Below are 14,555 nucleotides of genomic sequence, written 5' to 3'. Positions count from 1 at the left end.
ATCAGCCCCAGCCAGGGTAGCCAGGAATGAGGGGCCCGGGGACTTGTAGCTCAAGGGGCCTCTGGAGGACCACAGGTTCCTTACCCCTGCTTCATGGGTACACCAAGCTGTGTTGTGATTCCTCCCACCTCCTGGCCTTTCCTCTCCCAGCGCCTTAAATGGCAGCCTTGGTGTTGCTGCCTACACTTGGCCTTTGGCTGACCAGCCGCCGTGCTCCAAAACTGATTCATGCTTATGCTCTGGCTTATTACGAAAGCCTTGGCTGTGCTCACGCCCTGTTTTTAAAAAGCAGCCGCCACCTGGTTTTGCACGTTTCGTGTTTTCCGTTCCTTTTCCCACTCCTGCCACCCTGTCCCAGTGAGCAAGAATATGTGTTGCAGGTGGATAAAGGGAGTGTATATCTTAGAGAGACAACTCTTGTAGTAGCCGTGCCGCTTTTTAAAATGCCCTTGGTAGGATTTGGGGTCTTTATCTCATGTCTCATCTCAACTCATTCTTCTCTCTCTTTCTCTTTTTCTTCCAGTACAAACCCACCATCAACAGCAGTTGTAAAGCTGACCTGGAGTAACTGTGAGGCTGGATCCCTCTTTGTCTCTTTCTTTCTTTTCTTTTTTTTTTTAGGCCAAATACCTTCCTTCTCCTGCTTCTACCAACTTGGAAGCACAGAAACAAAAACAGAAATCAAAACAAAATCTAGTATTCCACTTTATTTTTGTTTCTAAGAGGAAAAAGAAATCTTGTAACATCCAATAGGAATGCTAACAGTTCACTTTGCAGTGGGAGAAATTCGGACTGAAACAAAAGGCATGTAGAGCCCTTGTGGGACGATTCCATAATTCCATGTGTTGTGTCAAAAAAGGAAAACAAAACAAAAAAAGCCCTGCCCCATTTCCGCTTGCAGATAAAACTGGAAAAAAAACCTATTTATTTTTTAAAGCAACCCTTCAAAGTCACAAATTCATCAGCTAGAGAAAGACGTAACGAGAGTGATTCTTGCTGCTATTCTCACTATAAAAAAAAGAAATTAAATGAACATAAAAAATCAATACCTTTTACTTCTAACTAAACTTGAAAGAGGTTTGAAAAAAAAGCAAGTTCTAATCGTCAAGCAGATACGGATTTATTATTTATAAAATCATGTTTGATGACGGGGGAAAGCCACTGCCACAAGGCAGCGGTGTAACTTTTAAGTTAAGAGGAAACTTTTACTTTGTAGATAATATAAAATAAAAACTTTAAAAAAAATTAAAAATAAAAAAGTTTTAAAAACTGACCTTTTCCTTCTGGAATCTGTATGCTTCACCTTGTTTCCTTTTACCTATTTTCCGGTTTAGCAGTTCACTGGTGTGTATGATTGGCAGAGGGGCCTTTGGACAGGGGAGCAAAAGAGGAAAAAAATGAAAAACATCTGTCTAAAGGTGGCCTCTGTATAAAATGTGTGAGTTGGGCCAACAGATGTGTTCTGGCAGATGAAGGGATGGTGGTGCTTAAGGCCGTTAAAGCATTAAGCCTTCCCCAACCTAGTGCCCTCTGAATGTTTTGGACTCATCTCCTAGCCAGCATGGTTAGAGACGAATGGGAATTGCATTCCCAACATCTGGAGGGCACCAGGTTGGGGAAGGCTGCATTGGAAGTAGTTAAGCCAATGCCGATTTTCACAATCTTAACCAGAAGCAGGGAACCTTAGGCATGGTGGCCAAATGTGGTCCTTGGGACTCTCCACAGGCCACATCCCTCACTGGCCCTGCTTCACACACACACACCCATGTGTTTTGGACTGCCTGGACTGTACCCTTGAACTCTGGTGACGCCTCTTGCTTGTCTGGAGGAAGGATACTGAGTGTGTATGGAAAGGGGAGCATAGCCTGAAAATGGGGAAATTTGCATGCTTTCCTTCACCCACCCATGTGGACCTTGGAAGGTTGCTCAGAATGGAATGCAGCCCGGAGGCTGAAAAAGTTTCCTCACCCCCGATATAAACTTACGTTCACTTAGGAGTTGGTACCTGCTGGGTCTGCGGGTTATTTGTGCTCCAAGAGAAGACTGGCTGAATTAGCCTGACGACCCAACTCTTTTACCATACTCTGTCCAGCAGTAACCAGGAGCCCAGGGACTGAATGCAACAGCCCCCCCCCCCACACACACCCTAAGTTGTTTATTCCTCTACATATCAGAGGGTACATACCTCTGGCATGAAAGCTTCACGGCTACTTGGGCTCATAGCTTAAGAAAAGCTCATGGTGCACTCTTCCACCAACGGCTTCCTGAGCTAGTGACTCATCATCACAACGTAATTTGGGCTCAGGAATGCCTGAAGTGGGAGGTGTGTGTGATTAATGGAAACTCTTCCTTACATTCTGTGCTCACAGGATGTAAGACTTGCATCCTCCAGGCAGTTCTTTCCCGTTCCAAGAAGTGTGACTGGTTTCAGCTTGAAAGCAGGAGAAAGCAAGGTGGTGCCCTTCAAAAGTTGATGGGCTCCCAATTTGCAGCAGCCCACACGGCAGATCCTGTTATCTGGTGGGCACCACATTGGCTATCCCCATTTTCAAGTATCTTATCAGGTGAGTTAAAAATAAAATTCTGTAAGGATGGCTCCACAGAGGTGGAGGGAAACAAGAAATGACCACGGAACCAACCACTGAAAATTTCTAAAAACAGTTTTATTTTACTGCAGGGGCAGTTCTGTATGTATTTTTAGATGTATTAAAGAATAAGTTACATGTACAGTACATACAGAAACAATATATAGAAAAATTATACTATACAAGAGTAGAAAGGTGGTGAACTTAACAAGAACACTCAGGTTGTTTTTCTTTAAATGCCTATTTGGTATTTTTAAAAAAATAAATAGCAAGCTGTGGAGCTCATTCATTTGCTGCTGTTGATAGAGACTAATCTGTTAAGATTTTAAAATTTGGAAACCACAGTGCGGGAGGCTTATACCTACAGTTCACAGAGATGACGTCAAGTAAACTGTTCATGGCCGGGTGCTATTCAGCATTGGGGCTTTGCCATCCTGCTGTCCGTCTCCTTTTGTGTGGCGCATCTTGAAGGACTGGCACAAATGTGAGGATGCAGCCGGACCCAGGTAAACTAATTTTACACTGCATGTTGAGCCCCTTTGGAAGATGCCACCTGCAGGACAATTTTGAGCCTGAATGCAGGTTTGCCCCCAGCCTCTGAAAACCCTGCCCTCAATGAGCACCTGCACTTGAATCAGAAATTGTAACTTCCCAGAAGGCTTTGAGCCCTGATTGACGTTCTGAGCAAACAAACAGGATCTCTGATGGTGATGGTCAGGGGATGGAGAAAGAAATTTATTTGCATGAGTCACCAAGCACTGCTGGTGATAGGAAAAAGGCACTTCCCTTGCTGCGTCTCTAGCTGATGTTGAAAGGAGATCTGTGTCCCCTGTTGGCGCTTCTAGTTTAAGGTGAGGAGACATAGCCCAGTTGTAGCATGCATGCGGGAGTCCTAAGGCTCAGTCTCTGCCATTAGCCAGTTAAAGGACCATACAGCAGGTATGGGTGAGGCTCCAAAGAGGCTATGCCAGTCTGGAGTACACAATGTTAGGCTAGATGAGGGACAGTGATGGGATTGTTAAAAAGAACTTTCATCCACTCCACAAGTGTGATCTTCCTCTGCCTAGCCTTGGGAAGCCACAACAGTTGAATCTGCCTTCCTCGTGGTGCATTTGTATCGTTTTAGGCCTGCATGGAGGTTGATAGATCTGAGTGTTTAGATATTTAAGGCCAAAAATTGTACACAGGGGTTGTGGTGATGACCTTCTACCATGGTGGTTCCTCTTGCCTGCACTTCTAATAGCCACCTGGTTCTGTTTGTATTACCCTACTTGGAAGGAGCTTAATTTTTTAAAAAAACTAAACACAGATTTCCTTAGTTCTCAAGGGAGCCAAGAAATTAGCTCAGCTAAGAGAGCTCAGTTGCCTTCATTCAGCAACAAAATGAGTGGCGGGTGATGGAAAGAGCAAAGCAGATCAATTACTTGAGTCTAGTTGGATCTGGGTTTTTTCTTCTCCTGCCCACACATTTCCCCTTTTCCTCAAGTGGAGGAACATCCTTACAGAGACCAAAAAAATATTGTAGCAACAAAAATAAACTAGGAGCCTAAAGCAAAGGAAGAGCCATGTGCAAAACCGATGAGAGGATTGAGTGAAAAAACTTAACAGGCCATTTAATAAGCCGAATCCAAGGGTCACATCCATAGTGGGGTGAGTTATCAATCTTATCTTACAAACCAACACAGCCAAGCAGGCATGTGTAGAGCTTTTCTGAGGCCTGGGGCAGAGTCTTGTTAGAATGAAGTTATAAACTCAAACAAAAAAGCAGCTGGTCCCTGGTACACAGCCCCCCACTGCCATCTTAGCCCTCCAAGGCTTGGGGCAAGTGTACCCAGCTGCCCCGCCCCAGCATGAGCCTTCAGCCAAGAGGAATAAGTATTTTCCGTGGCTTTCTGAAACCTTTATCCAGAGTCTTGTGCAAAAGCAGGCTGCTGCCCCATCCCGCTGTGTCAGAGGGATGTATACTGGTTGTTAACCGCCCGCAGGTGGGACCTGCCTTGTGAGTCCATCTCGTAATCATTGTCCCACTGGCGCGTTGCAGGGGTGGCGGGTGGGCTGGTCAGGTGGCTGCTGGGCCACAGGCCACTGGCCAGCTCTTCTGGAGAGGGCACCAGGTGGAATATCTGCTCTACTGAGGAGCTGCGGCGGAGGTTGTCAGCCAGGTGGATCCGCGGGCAGCTGGATGGGGTCAGCTGGACGAGGCTGAATTCCGGGTGGCAGCGGTGGACGGAGGGGGAGAGTGGGACTGTGCTGCTGGAGCCTGCATGGCGAGGAAGAGAAATGTGGGCAAGTTACACTGAAGATCCTAAAAATATGCTGACAATATCCTAAGGGAGTACAGTGGTACCTCGCTAGACGAAAAACTCGCTAGACGAAAGGCAGTCTCGCAAGACGAATTTTCCTATGGGCTTGCCTCGCAAGACGAAAAAAATTCCGATTCCCCCCCCCCCCCCGTCAAACCGCTATTCCCCCGTTGGTGCTTTGCAAGACGAAAAATTCGCTATATGACAGCACTCGCAGAACGAATTGATTTCGTCTTGCGAGGCACCACTGTATGACGTTCCACAGACGGGACGGCATGAACCGCATGCTAAACAGGCAAGCCAAATTCGGCACTCTGTAGAGATTATGCTAGGGTTCCCCAAACTAAGGATGCGGCCCAATTGCCTTCTAAATGCAGCCCGCGGATGGTCTGGGAATCAGCATGTTTTTACATGAATAGAATGTGTGCTTTTATTTAAAATGCATCTCTGGGTTATTTGTGGGGCATAGGAATTTGTTCATATTTTTTTTCAAAATATAGTCCGACCCCCCACGAGGGACAGTGGACTGGCCCCCTGCTGAAAAAGTTTGCTGACCCCTGGATTATGCAAACAAGTAAGAGCATCACAAGAGCCTGATCTGGCCAATGGCCCATCTAGTCCAGCATTTTGGTTTTACAGTGGCTAACCAGATGCCTCAGCCCACAAGCAGGACCTGAGCACCCTCTCCCTCTCCCTTCCTGTGGCTTTACTGTTGCCAACTGTGGAGGCAGATCATAGCCATCATGGCAAGGAGCCAATGAGAGCCCTCCATGAAATGGCCTCTTTTAAAAGCATCCAAGTTGGTGGCCATCACTGCCTCCTGTGGGAGAGAGTGCCATAGTTTATGCTGTATGACAAAGTCCTTCCTTTTCCTTGTCCCGAATCTTCCAACATACAGCTTCACTGGATGTCCGTAACTTCTAGTGTTAAAACTATTAATTTTATCACTTCTGTCATGTCGCCTCTTACGCCTTTTCTCTAAACTAAAAAGGCAAGTAAGATGTGACTTGGCAGATGTTTATAGAACTATATGCATTATTATTTTTTTACAGTCTTGCTAGGGTAAGTTTCTAATATGGGGCACCTGCCCACATCCCCAGCCATTGAAAATGTAAGGCAGTGTCAAGTCATTTCTGATATTTGAGAAGGCACAACTCACCGACTCTTAAAAAAAGTACCGTTAGCTGTAAGGACTAGAATCTTGTGTTTACTTTACAGAACACCAAATATGACATCCCATACAACTCCACAGTGGTGATAGGCACAATGGCCTGGTTCCATGTTTCCAGGAACCATGATAAGATGCAGTGCCTCCACAGTTGCAAGGGCAGCACAGACAGCAGCCAAATAGCAGGTGAGGCACTCTGCTCCCTTCTCGACAAGACTCTGAAAGTTACTAGCCCTGCATGGACCTACAGTAGTCATTGCTGGCATGACTAGAAAGGAAACCATGAACTAGCTAACTTTACACTACTGTGCCTGATTGCTTTGAGGCCATCCTGTTTTGCAGCTAGCTAGGTGTTCCTTGGTGGTGCTAAGAGCTTCCTTCCTCGTTCTTTTCTGTTTCCGATTCCTGTATCAGCAAAACAGGAATGGGCTATGTCACCCCTAAGCAACACACATTCCTGCAGAAGCATCATATGTTGGTGATGTGATTTGGGTTATCTTTTTTTTTATATATACAACGCACATACTTCTCTAGCTCAGTTCAGCAGGCAGAGGCTCCCACCTTCCAGCTGAGTGATCGAAAGCGGAAGAGAGCGGAGGATATGGCAAGAGATTTCCCCCACCAAATTACAGTGGAAGGAAACCACAAGCGCTGGTGTCTAAAGCCAGCAGCCTTCCTCATTCTAGAAGGACAGAGCCTTTGAATTCTCAAAGGCCTGCTGAAGCTGTTCCAGCAGGAATTCTAGAAAACATCACTTTCACCTTGATAGATGTTGGCAGAAAACAGGATGGTGTAAAAATCTTAACAAACTTAAGTGTTCACTGATCACAGCCTTAGAGGAAAGTTCCCTAGTTCAGTCCCCAGCCGTCTGTGCATCTGCTCCTTATTTCCTGCTTAAAGCCGAGTGTGGTTGAAAAGGCCCAATGCACGGAAGAGGCTAAATGGCAGCCATAGCTGCCTCCTACCTTGTGCATGTGGAAGAACCACTACATAGCTGGACAGCTGCACGTTGCAGGCCGTTCCACACTCCAGAGGGATGGGGAAGCGCTGGAAGTGGTGCAACATGTCCAAAATGGAGGCAAAGTGCAGGTGCTGGACACGACACTGGCCCCTCTCGGTCAGGGAGAGCCGTAGGTGCTGCCAAGGTAAAGGAAGCAGGAAGATGCATGTCAAGCGACAGCAGCCGATTCATACCGGTCATGTAAAAGTTTCAGCAAGGACCAGAAGGGCGGCAAGTTGCCAGCATGTGCAAATCCCATCACCTGAGCCAGGGGGAAACCCCGCTGCCTAACCTTCCCCAACCTGGTGTCTTGGGACTACAAATCCCATGAGCGTCAGTCAGCATGGCCATGAGAGTTGTAATCCAAAGCATTTCTCTCTCTCTTTTAATTGCATTCTCCTCTCTTTCACTGAACATAATAAAAAGTATACCAATCCACCAAAAGATTGTCTTTTCATTTCATTCCTCTTGCTATTTTTTTGTTTAGTGATTAATTTTTCCATCAACACTAAATGCCAGACATCTCAACCATGTGGTCAATCCCCCATCCTCTTAAGAATTTCCAGCAGCTGGCCAATAAGAGGCTTAAAATTCAGATTTATGTTGTCCCCTGGGTAAAGATTAAGTAAAGCCAACTCTGCGCCTTTGAATACTTTTGGTCCAGTTATCTAATACCTTTGAATACATCCTCCCAGAATGTGGCTGCCTTATCGCAAGTCTCCTGGACATTTTTTTTTTTTTAAAGCTATTTAGATATGAAGTACAAGTGGGATTTCAACAGTGCTCCAGTTTTGGGCCATGAAAGCCTGCCTGCTAATGTGCTGACTGGTGGCAGAGCGAGTCCCCTCAGGAAGAGGTGCTGTACCTTTGCTCTTCCTTGGAAGTTGAACGTGAGGACGTAATCTCCCCTGCGGGTTTCACTCTGTCGGATGAGGAAAACCCCATGTCCGTCAAGACCCTGGTGCTGAACGAGCTGAGCGGCTTTGACTCGAGAAATGGGGCCGTGGAACCAGGGGAAAGATGTCAGGTAGTGATCGGTCTTCTGGCCGTTCTGGTCCGGGAGGCTGGGTGGCATTGCCCCTAGGGGGAGAGGGAAGGGCTCAGCTGTCATTTTAAACAATTTCTCCCCCCAGAAAAGCTCAAGGCAGCTATGGTAAAAGTGTGTTGCGCCACACACAAGTGCTTACAGTTTGCAGAGCCAGAGAATTAGCAACACACACACACACACAAAAATAGACAGCTTTGTTAGTATCAGGCAACTCCCTTCTGCTGACTTCAGAGATGCTTCCCCAGAGTCCAGTAGCCTGAACTGCTCAACCAGATGTTTCTTGGTACTTTTCCTTGAAAGGCATAGGAGATGAGTCCTCTCCAACCCCCAGACCCCACCACAGATGAGCCCCAAATACCTTGGTTCAGGGAGTCTGTGCTGCTGTTTGTGGGGCTTGCGGTCACAGCCTCCGAGTGAGAGTCTGAGATCAGCTCAACGTCGGTGCCTTCTGACCTGAAAGAGGAGGGAGTGTTTCTGATCATCGTGAGACACCAACAGGACACACAAAGTCCCTGCCCCCAAGGCCAGCAACAAAAACATAAGGCAAATCAAAAGAAAAAGAAAGAGCTCCCTGATGGGGGTGAGGACTGGAAAGCTTGAAATTCCAGGAAAAAAAACCCATATTGCTTTCTCTGAGGACAAGGCAGTGGCGAGTCTGCTGGCACTATACTTTAAGGGAAAGAGACTTTTTTGAATGCCTTTGTAAGCAAGCCTATAAGATGAAGGAAAGCACATTGGTCAGAAGGGTTGGAGTGGAAATGGGTTTTGCAACATGAGGTTCCACAAGCGAGATCACATGCATCCTTACTACTGCTGAATCGTAATACTTTTATTCATAGTTTTTATAGGAAACATGGTTAGCAAATACATGGAACACCCAGGCAAAGGAAGCCATGTTGCAAAAGCCATCAATACACGGCCTCAGAATTGGTGCTCTTGTCAGGCCTGAGGTCCAGGTCCAGCAAAGAGGCCAGATTTAGTGGCCCTGCTTACTCTGCAAAGGATGCCATGGCCATGCGATGGGGCTAGCCGCAGACTTGAGGAGGGGTTGGGACTGCAACGCTAAGCCTTCCGAGTCCAAGGCAGGGGCCATTCACAGGGCTCCCCCCTGCCAACAACCTGCCTCCAAAACTAGCCTTAACCCTCCCAACCAACACCTGGAGTTTGTTACAAAACTCTTTCTTCCTATACGGATCACTTGAACATTGCTGACCACCTAACGATTTGTCTGCTTGTCATAGCAATCATAATATGGTGTTGTAGGATTATTATTGCTATCATTATTGTGCCTGTTATTTATTTTATTGTATTGCATTCCCATTTTAATTCCATAGAACGCAATGGAAAATACTGTGATAAAAAAACAAAATGCAAGACAAGAAATAGAAGCAGCAATAAAAATGCAACTAAAAATCAACATGACTATTTCATGTGCTGCTCCCACCATTCCTCAAACACAATGTGCAGCTTGCGGACCACAGGTGCTCCCCAGACCAGAATTTGGGAACTCCTGCCTTGAAAATTAACCTTTGCAGGAGGAAGAGAACTGCTGGCAGTACAGGCTTATTCACACGTTGCACTGAACACAGGTGCAAGTCGCCTCGTGCATGAACAGGCGTTTGTGTGAAAGAGATTTGTGCAGCACAACTATTTGGGCACACACAGATTACATGCTCAGATGTCACCCAGGTTGTCTTCTCCACCCCTCGCCCCCCACTTACCAAGCAGCCTGGCACTGGTGACAAGTTTCGGACCGGATTTCCTGACGCATTTATGCTACCCCTGACCAAACACCCAGTGTTAATGTAACCATTTTATACTCCAAAAATGGGGCACAGGTCCTTGGAGAGAAGCAGGCAGGTTGTGGGATAGTAATGCTCCTAGGTTTTGGACAACGGCAGTTCAGTTGCCACCCAACACTGCTGCTACAAGAAGCTCAGAAAGGAGCCTGAAATTTGGTGGAGGGTGTGTTTGTGTGTGTGTGTGTGTGTGTGTGTGAATGAAAGGAATCACAGTGGTTCTCTGCAATTCACAATACCACTTCTTGCCCCTGGCAGATTTCAGTAAGAGGAAGCCCCAAGAGGAAGTGAGGCGTTTTTGAAAGAATAGCATGAGAAACAGGTAGTACATGGGGCAGGGGGTGGGAGCTAGTTTATCAATTTTCTTATTTTCTTTTTCCTTTATTGAACTTTATTCATGTTTAAAAAATTCACAACAGAGTTAAAACATTCCATTCAACTATTTAGAAACATATAATCAAATCCTATATGTAGAAAATAATAATAATAATTAATAAAGAAAAGAAGAAACCAAAAAAGGAAAAGGAAAAAAGAAAAAGGGGGGAAATCAAAAATAAACATTAAAATTATATATAATATAAAGAAATATATATACGTATATATACATCTTACAGTGCAAAGGGTACACTGCTTATCTCTAACTATACATTATCCACCTTACTTGTCTTTACTATAGTTCTCCTTGCATTGCTACAGTACCGAAAATATAAACCAAATATTGACTTCCACCTGCCATACAGCACTTCATTTTCAATCTCATTCATCCGTCTGTTTTGTTTTGTTTTCCTTTCTTATATCTTTCCTGAATTTAGTTCAGTATAAATCATCTTACAGTCTTTTAGCTCTTTGCGAATTCAGTTCATTCTAAACTCAACCAGAGTTTAGCAATCTTCCAAGAGGTGTGAGAGAGAGAGACTGGGCTTGCATCCACCTGGGCATCCTGCACTCTGACTTAGGAAGGACTTTAAACCCCCAGATACAGGAGAGGAAGTTCTCGGTATCGCAAGAAAGGTATATACTCTCTGCACCTTGCTTCCTATGGACTCCAGGGCTTAAAACAAATTTCCCAAGCCAAGCAGAAGACAAGGTGCAGAAAGGACATGGAATCCGCAGTAGTAGTAGTAGTAGTAGTAGTAGTAGTAGTAGTAGTAATAATAATAATAATAATAATAATAATAATAATAATAAACAATAAATAATTTTTTACTTATACCCTGCCCATCTGGCTGGGTTTCCCCAGTTACTGGGCGGCTTCCAACAAGAGATTAAAAATACATTAAAACATCAGTCATTAAAAACTTCCTTAAACAGGGCTGCCTTCAGATGTCTTCTAAACATCAGATAATTGTTTATTTCTTTGACATCTGATGGGAGGGCATTCCACAGGGTGGGTGCTGCTACTGAGAAGGCCCTCTGCCTGATTCCTCGTAACCTCACTTCTTGCAGGGAGGGAACCGCCAGAAGGCCCTCGATGCTTGACCTCAGTGTCCGGGCAGAACGACGGGGGTGGAGACGCTCCTTCAGGTATACTGGGCCGAGGCCGTTTAGGGCTTTCAAGGTCAGCACCAACACTTTGAATTGTGCTCGGAAACGTACTGGGAGCCAATGTAGGTCTTTCAAGACTGATGTTAATGTGATCTCAGCAGCCACTCCCAGTCACCGTCTGGCTGGCGCATTCTGGATTAGTTGTAGTTTCCGGGTCACTTTCAAAGGTAGCCCCACATAGAGTGCATTGCAGTAGTCCAAGCGGGAGATAACTAGAGCGTGCACCTAGTTTAGACCTGATAGAATACACCTGATAGAAGTGTATTCTAGCAGGCCTTTTTACTGAATTAATCTATGGCCTTTTAAAACTGTGCTATATTGTATTTGTTTGTTACGATGGTATGCATTTTTGCATTTTTATATTGTAAACAACCCCGTCGCTGGCAATCTCATTCGGCACCTTCTCCCAGCTTTAGAAATTTTTAGTACATATCAGTCACACACTTCAAACCCAATATTTGGAGGCATAAGGCCGAGAAACTTTAAAAAGAAAAGGTTTGGAAATAAAGATTGAATTCCTCAACCGATACCTCATTCTTCAGCTTTCCTGCATCGTTGCACACAAGAAACACCCAGTCCCACACCGTTTTCTTTCAGGTATGGCTATTGTAATCACAGAAGCCATCCCTTAATCTGGGCTTTTTCACCTCTAGGTCAGTCTAGGGTATAGAGTGCAGGAAATACCCAGTAGTGTGGAGTTGGAAAAAAAGATCAATAAAGGGCAATAAAAATGATAAATAGGATAGTACGAATCCCCCATAAGTAAAGCCCGCCGTGTTTGGGACTTTTTAGTTTAGAGAAAAAGAAGTTTATAAAATTATGCCTGGCATCAGGAAAGCGGATAGAGAAAAGTTTTTCATAACTCTAGAATTTGTGGGCAACCGATCAGGCTGAATGTTGGAAGTTTCAGGATAGGCTTTTGTTTATTTGAAGAAGCAGGTTTCTAACCCTCATGAGGTGCTGAGAAAACCTGGGGCGGGAGGGGGGGAGGGAGGAGAACATTCCTACGCACTTCCCTGTCTTCCAATCCCTTCTGTCCAGAGCTCGATTTGTACCAACCAAGGACCAGCCCTGCAACCACTTTTTAGGGCCTGGATTACGGTCTGCAATACATGAAGCAAAAGTCAACGCGAGAGACTCTGAGCATGTGAACCTGGATCTGCACCGCGGCAATAAGAGAGAAAGAAAATCTGCAACCAGGAAAAGGCGGACCCTGTAACCACCTTAGTCTGCATTTTAAAAAGATAATCTTGTCTAATTCATTCTGCATCTGCTAATCAGGGCAGCCCAATGCCTCCCTTGCTTCAGATGTTCCAAAAGGAATTGCTGTACACATTCAAGCTTATCTTCCAGCCATGAGGACTAGAAATCCTCTTTAAAAACACACACACACACACACACACACACACATGCAACAAAAACACCTTTTGGAGAACTGCATCACACAGCCCTGGCACAGAGAGTAGTGGGGCAATAACTTACCCTCGATGGAGGCACTCTTTAATTTCAAACACCCAGGAACGCAGTTGCTGGTCATCTCCAGCCTCAAATACAACATCCATGGAGGTGTTCACCTGTGGCGGGGGGAGAGAAAAAGAAGAAAAACACTGGAATGCCTCATAATGCTGGCTAGGTTCAGATCGTCTTTAAAACCCCATTTCCACACCCTTTAATTTCATAAAATGTGTACCAGTATGCTAACAGCATAGTATACTGTTAGTATACTAACACCTTCAACTTGGCCTGGTAGCAAACTGGCATCCAGTGAAGATCTCAGAGCACAGGAGTTATATGCTGCCCAGGAATAAATAATAATAATAATAATAATAATAATAATAATAATAATAATAATAATAATTTATACATACATACATTCCCCAGGCACTCTGGGCGGCTCTCAATAGAATATTAAAAACACGGTAAGTACATCAAACATTAAAAACTTCCCTAAACAGGGCTGCCTTCAGGTGTCTTCTAAAAGTCAGATAGTTCTTTATTTCCTTTACATCCGATGGGAGGGTGCCACTACTGAGAAGGCCCTCTTCCTGGTTCCCTGTAACCTCACTTCTCACAGGGAGGGAACCACCAGAAGGCCCTTGGAGGTGGACCTCAGTGTCCGGGATGAACGATGGGGGTGGAGATGCTCCTTCAGGTATACTGGGCCGAGGCCTTTTAGGGCTTTAAAGGTCAGCACCGACACTTTGAATTGTGCTCGGAAACATACTGGGAGTCAATGTAGGCCTTTTAGGATCGGTATTATGTGGTCTCGGTGGCCACTCCCAGTCACCAGTCTAGCTGCCGCATTCTGGATTAGTTGTAGTTTGAGGGTCACCTTCAAAGGTAGCCCCACGTAGAGCGCATTGCATTAGTCCAAAGCAGGAGATAACTACAGAATGCACCACTGGCAAGACAGTCTGCGGGCAGGTAGGGTCTCAGCCTGCGTACCAGATGGAGCTGGTAGACAGCTGCCCTGGACACAGAATTGACCTGCGCCCCCATGGACAGTTGTGAGTCCAAAATGACTCCCAGGCTGCGCACCTGGCCCTTCAGGGGCACAATTACCCCATTCAAGGCCATACCTGACTGCCCCGTCCCCCAAAACAGTATTTCTGTCTTGTCAGGATTCAACCTCAATCTGTTAGCTGAAGGGTCCCTCCCTCCCATAAGTGCAGCGGCTGCATAAGTATACCTTCCGCATCTTGAGGACAAAGGTGTCCGCGTGGTCCGGCATCTCCAGGCGAGTGCAGGGACGGATTTCTTGGATCTCCGAGCAGGTGGTCTGCAGCTTTGGCTTTGAACTCTGTGGAGAGGCAGGAGAAGCAGCCGCGGTGAGTCAAGTCCACACACTGGCATCCCTCAGAGGATCTGGACTATGGGTAGAGCCGAACCACACATTGAAAGGCGCATCTAATGCCCTTTCAAAACACATATCTTGCCCCCAAAGAATCCTGGGAGCTGTAGCTTGTTAAGGGTGCGTGGAATTGGTCTGCGAGGGGGAAACTGCAGTTCCCAGGATTCTTTTTTGGGGGGGGGGTGTCATGTGCTGTGGAAGTGCACTGTGAATCAGCCCTGAATCTCCTGTCGACCTCATGCCTGGTGAAAGCTCT

The 14,555-nt window shown here is 45.8% G+C and overlaps 2 protein-coding genes across 8 annotated transcripts in view; one reads left to right on the top strand and one right to left on the bottom strand.

The window, feature by feature from the left end:
• ATXN2 (ataxin 2) overlaps window positions 1-1,273 on the top strand; it is a 60,040-nt gene extending 58,767 nt beyond the window's left edge. For all 6 annotated transcript variants that reach the window (XM_033159263.1, XM_033159262.1, XM_033159259.1 and 3 more), the window contains one exon: window positions 524-1,273. In XM_033159263.1, coding sequence (XP_033015154.1) covers window positions 524-552 — 29 coding nt within the window. In that variant the 3' untranslated portion in view covers window positions 553-1,273. The remainder of the gene's footprint in view (window positions 1-523) is intronic.
• A 2,097-nt stretch (window positions 1,274-3,370) lies between these two features.
• The window catches only part of SH2B3 (SH2B adaptor protein 3), a 72,492-nt gene continuing 61,307 nt past the window's right edge, over window positions 3,371-14,555 (bottom strand). For both annotated transcript variants that reach the window (XM_033159256.1, XM_033159257.1), the window contains exons 3-8: window positions 14,138-14,248; window positions 12,931-13,022; window positions 8,463-8,557; window positions 7,922-8,136; window positions 7,022-7,193; window positions 3,371-4,845 (exon numbers count right to left, since the gene is read on the bottom strand). In XM_033159256.1, the coding sequence (XP_033015147.1) occupies window positions 4,535-4,845; window positions 7,022-7,193; window positions 7,922-8,136; window positions 8,463-8,557; window positions 12,931-13,022; window positions 14,138-14,248 (996 nt within the window). In that variant the 3' untranslated portion in view covers window positions 3,371-4,534. The remainder of the gene's footprint in view (window positions 4,846-7,021; window positions 7,194-7,921; window positions 8,137-8,462; window positions 8,558-12,930; window positions 13,023-14,137; window positions 14,249-14,555) is intronic.

The sequence above is a fragment of the Lacerta agilis genome, chromosome 8 (genome assembly GCF_009819535.1).
Source record: "Lacerta agilis isolate rLacAgi1 chromosome 8, rLacAgi1.pri, whole genome shotgun sequence".
NCBI classification, from domain to species: Eukaryota; Metazoa; Chordata; class Lepidosauria; order Squamata; family Lacertidae; genus Lacerta; species Lacerta agilis.
The sequence above is the reverse complement of the archived record's forward strand: the minus strand, read 5'-3'. Positions and strand labels throughout refer to the sequence as shown.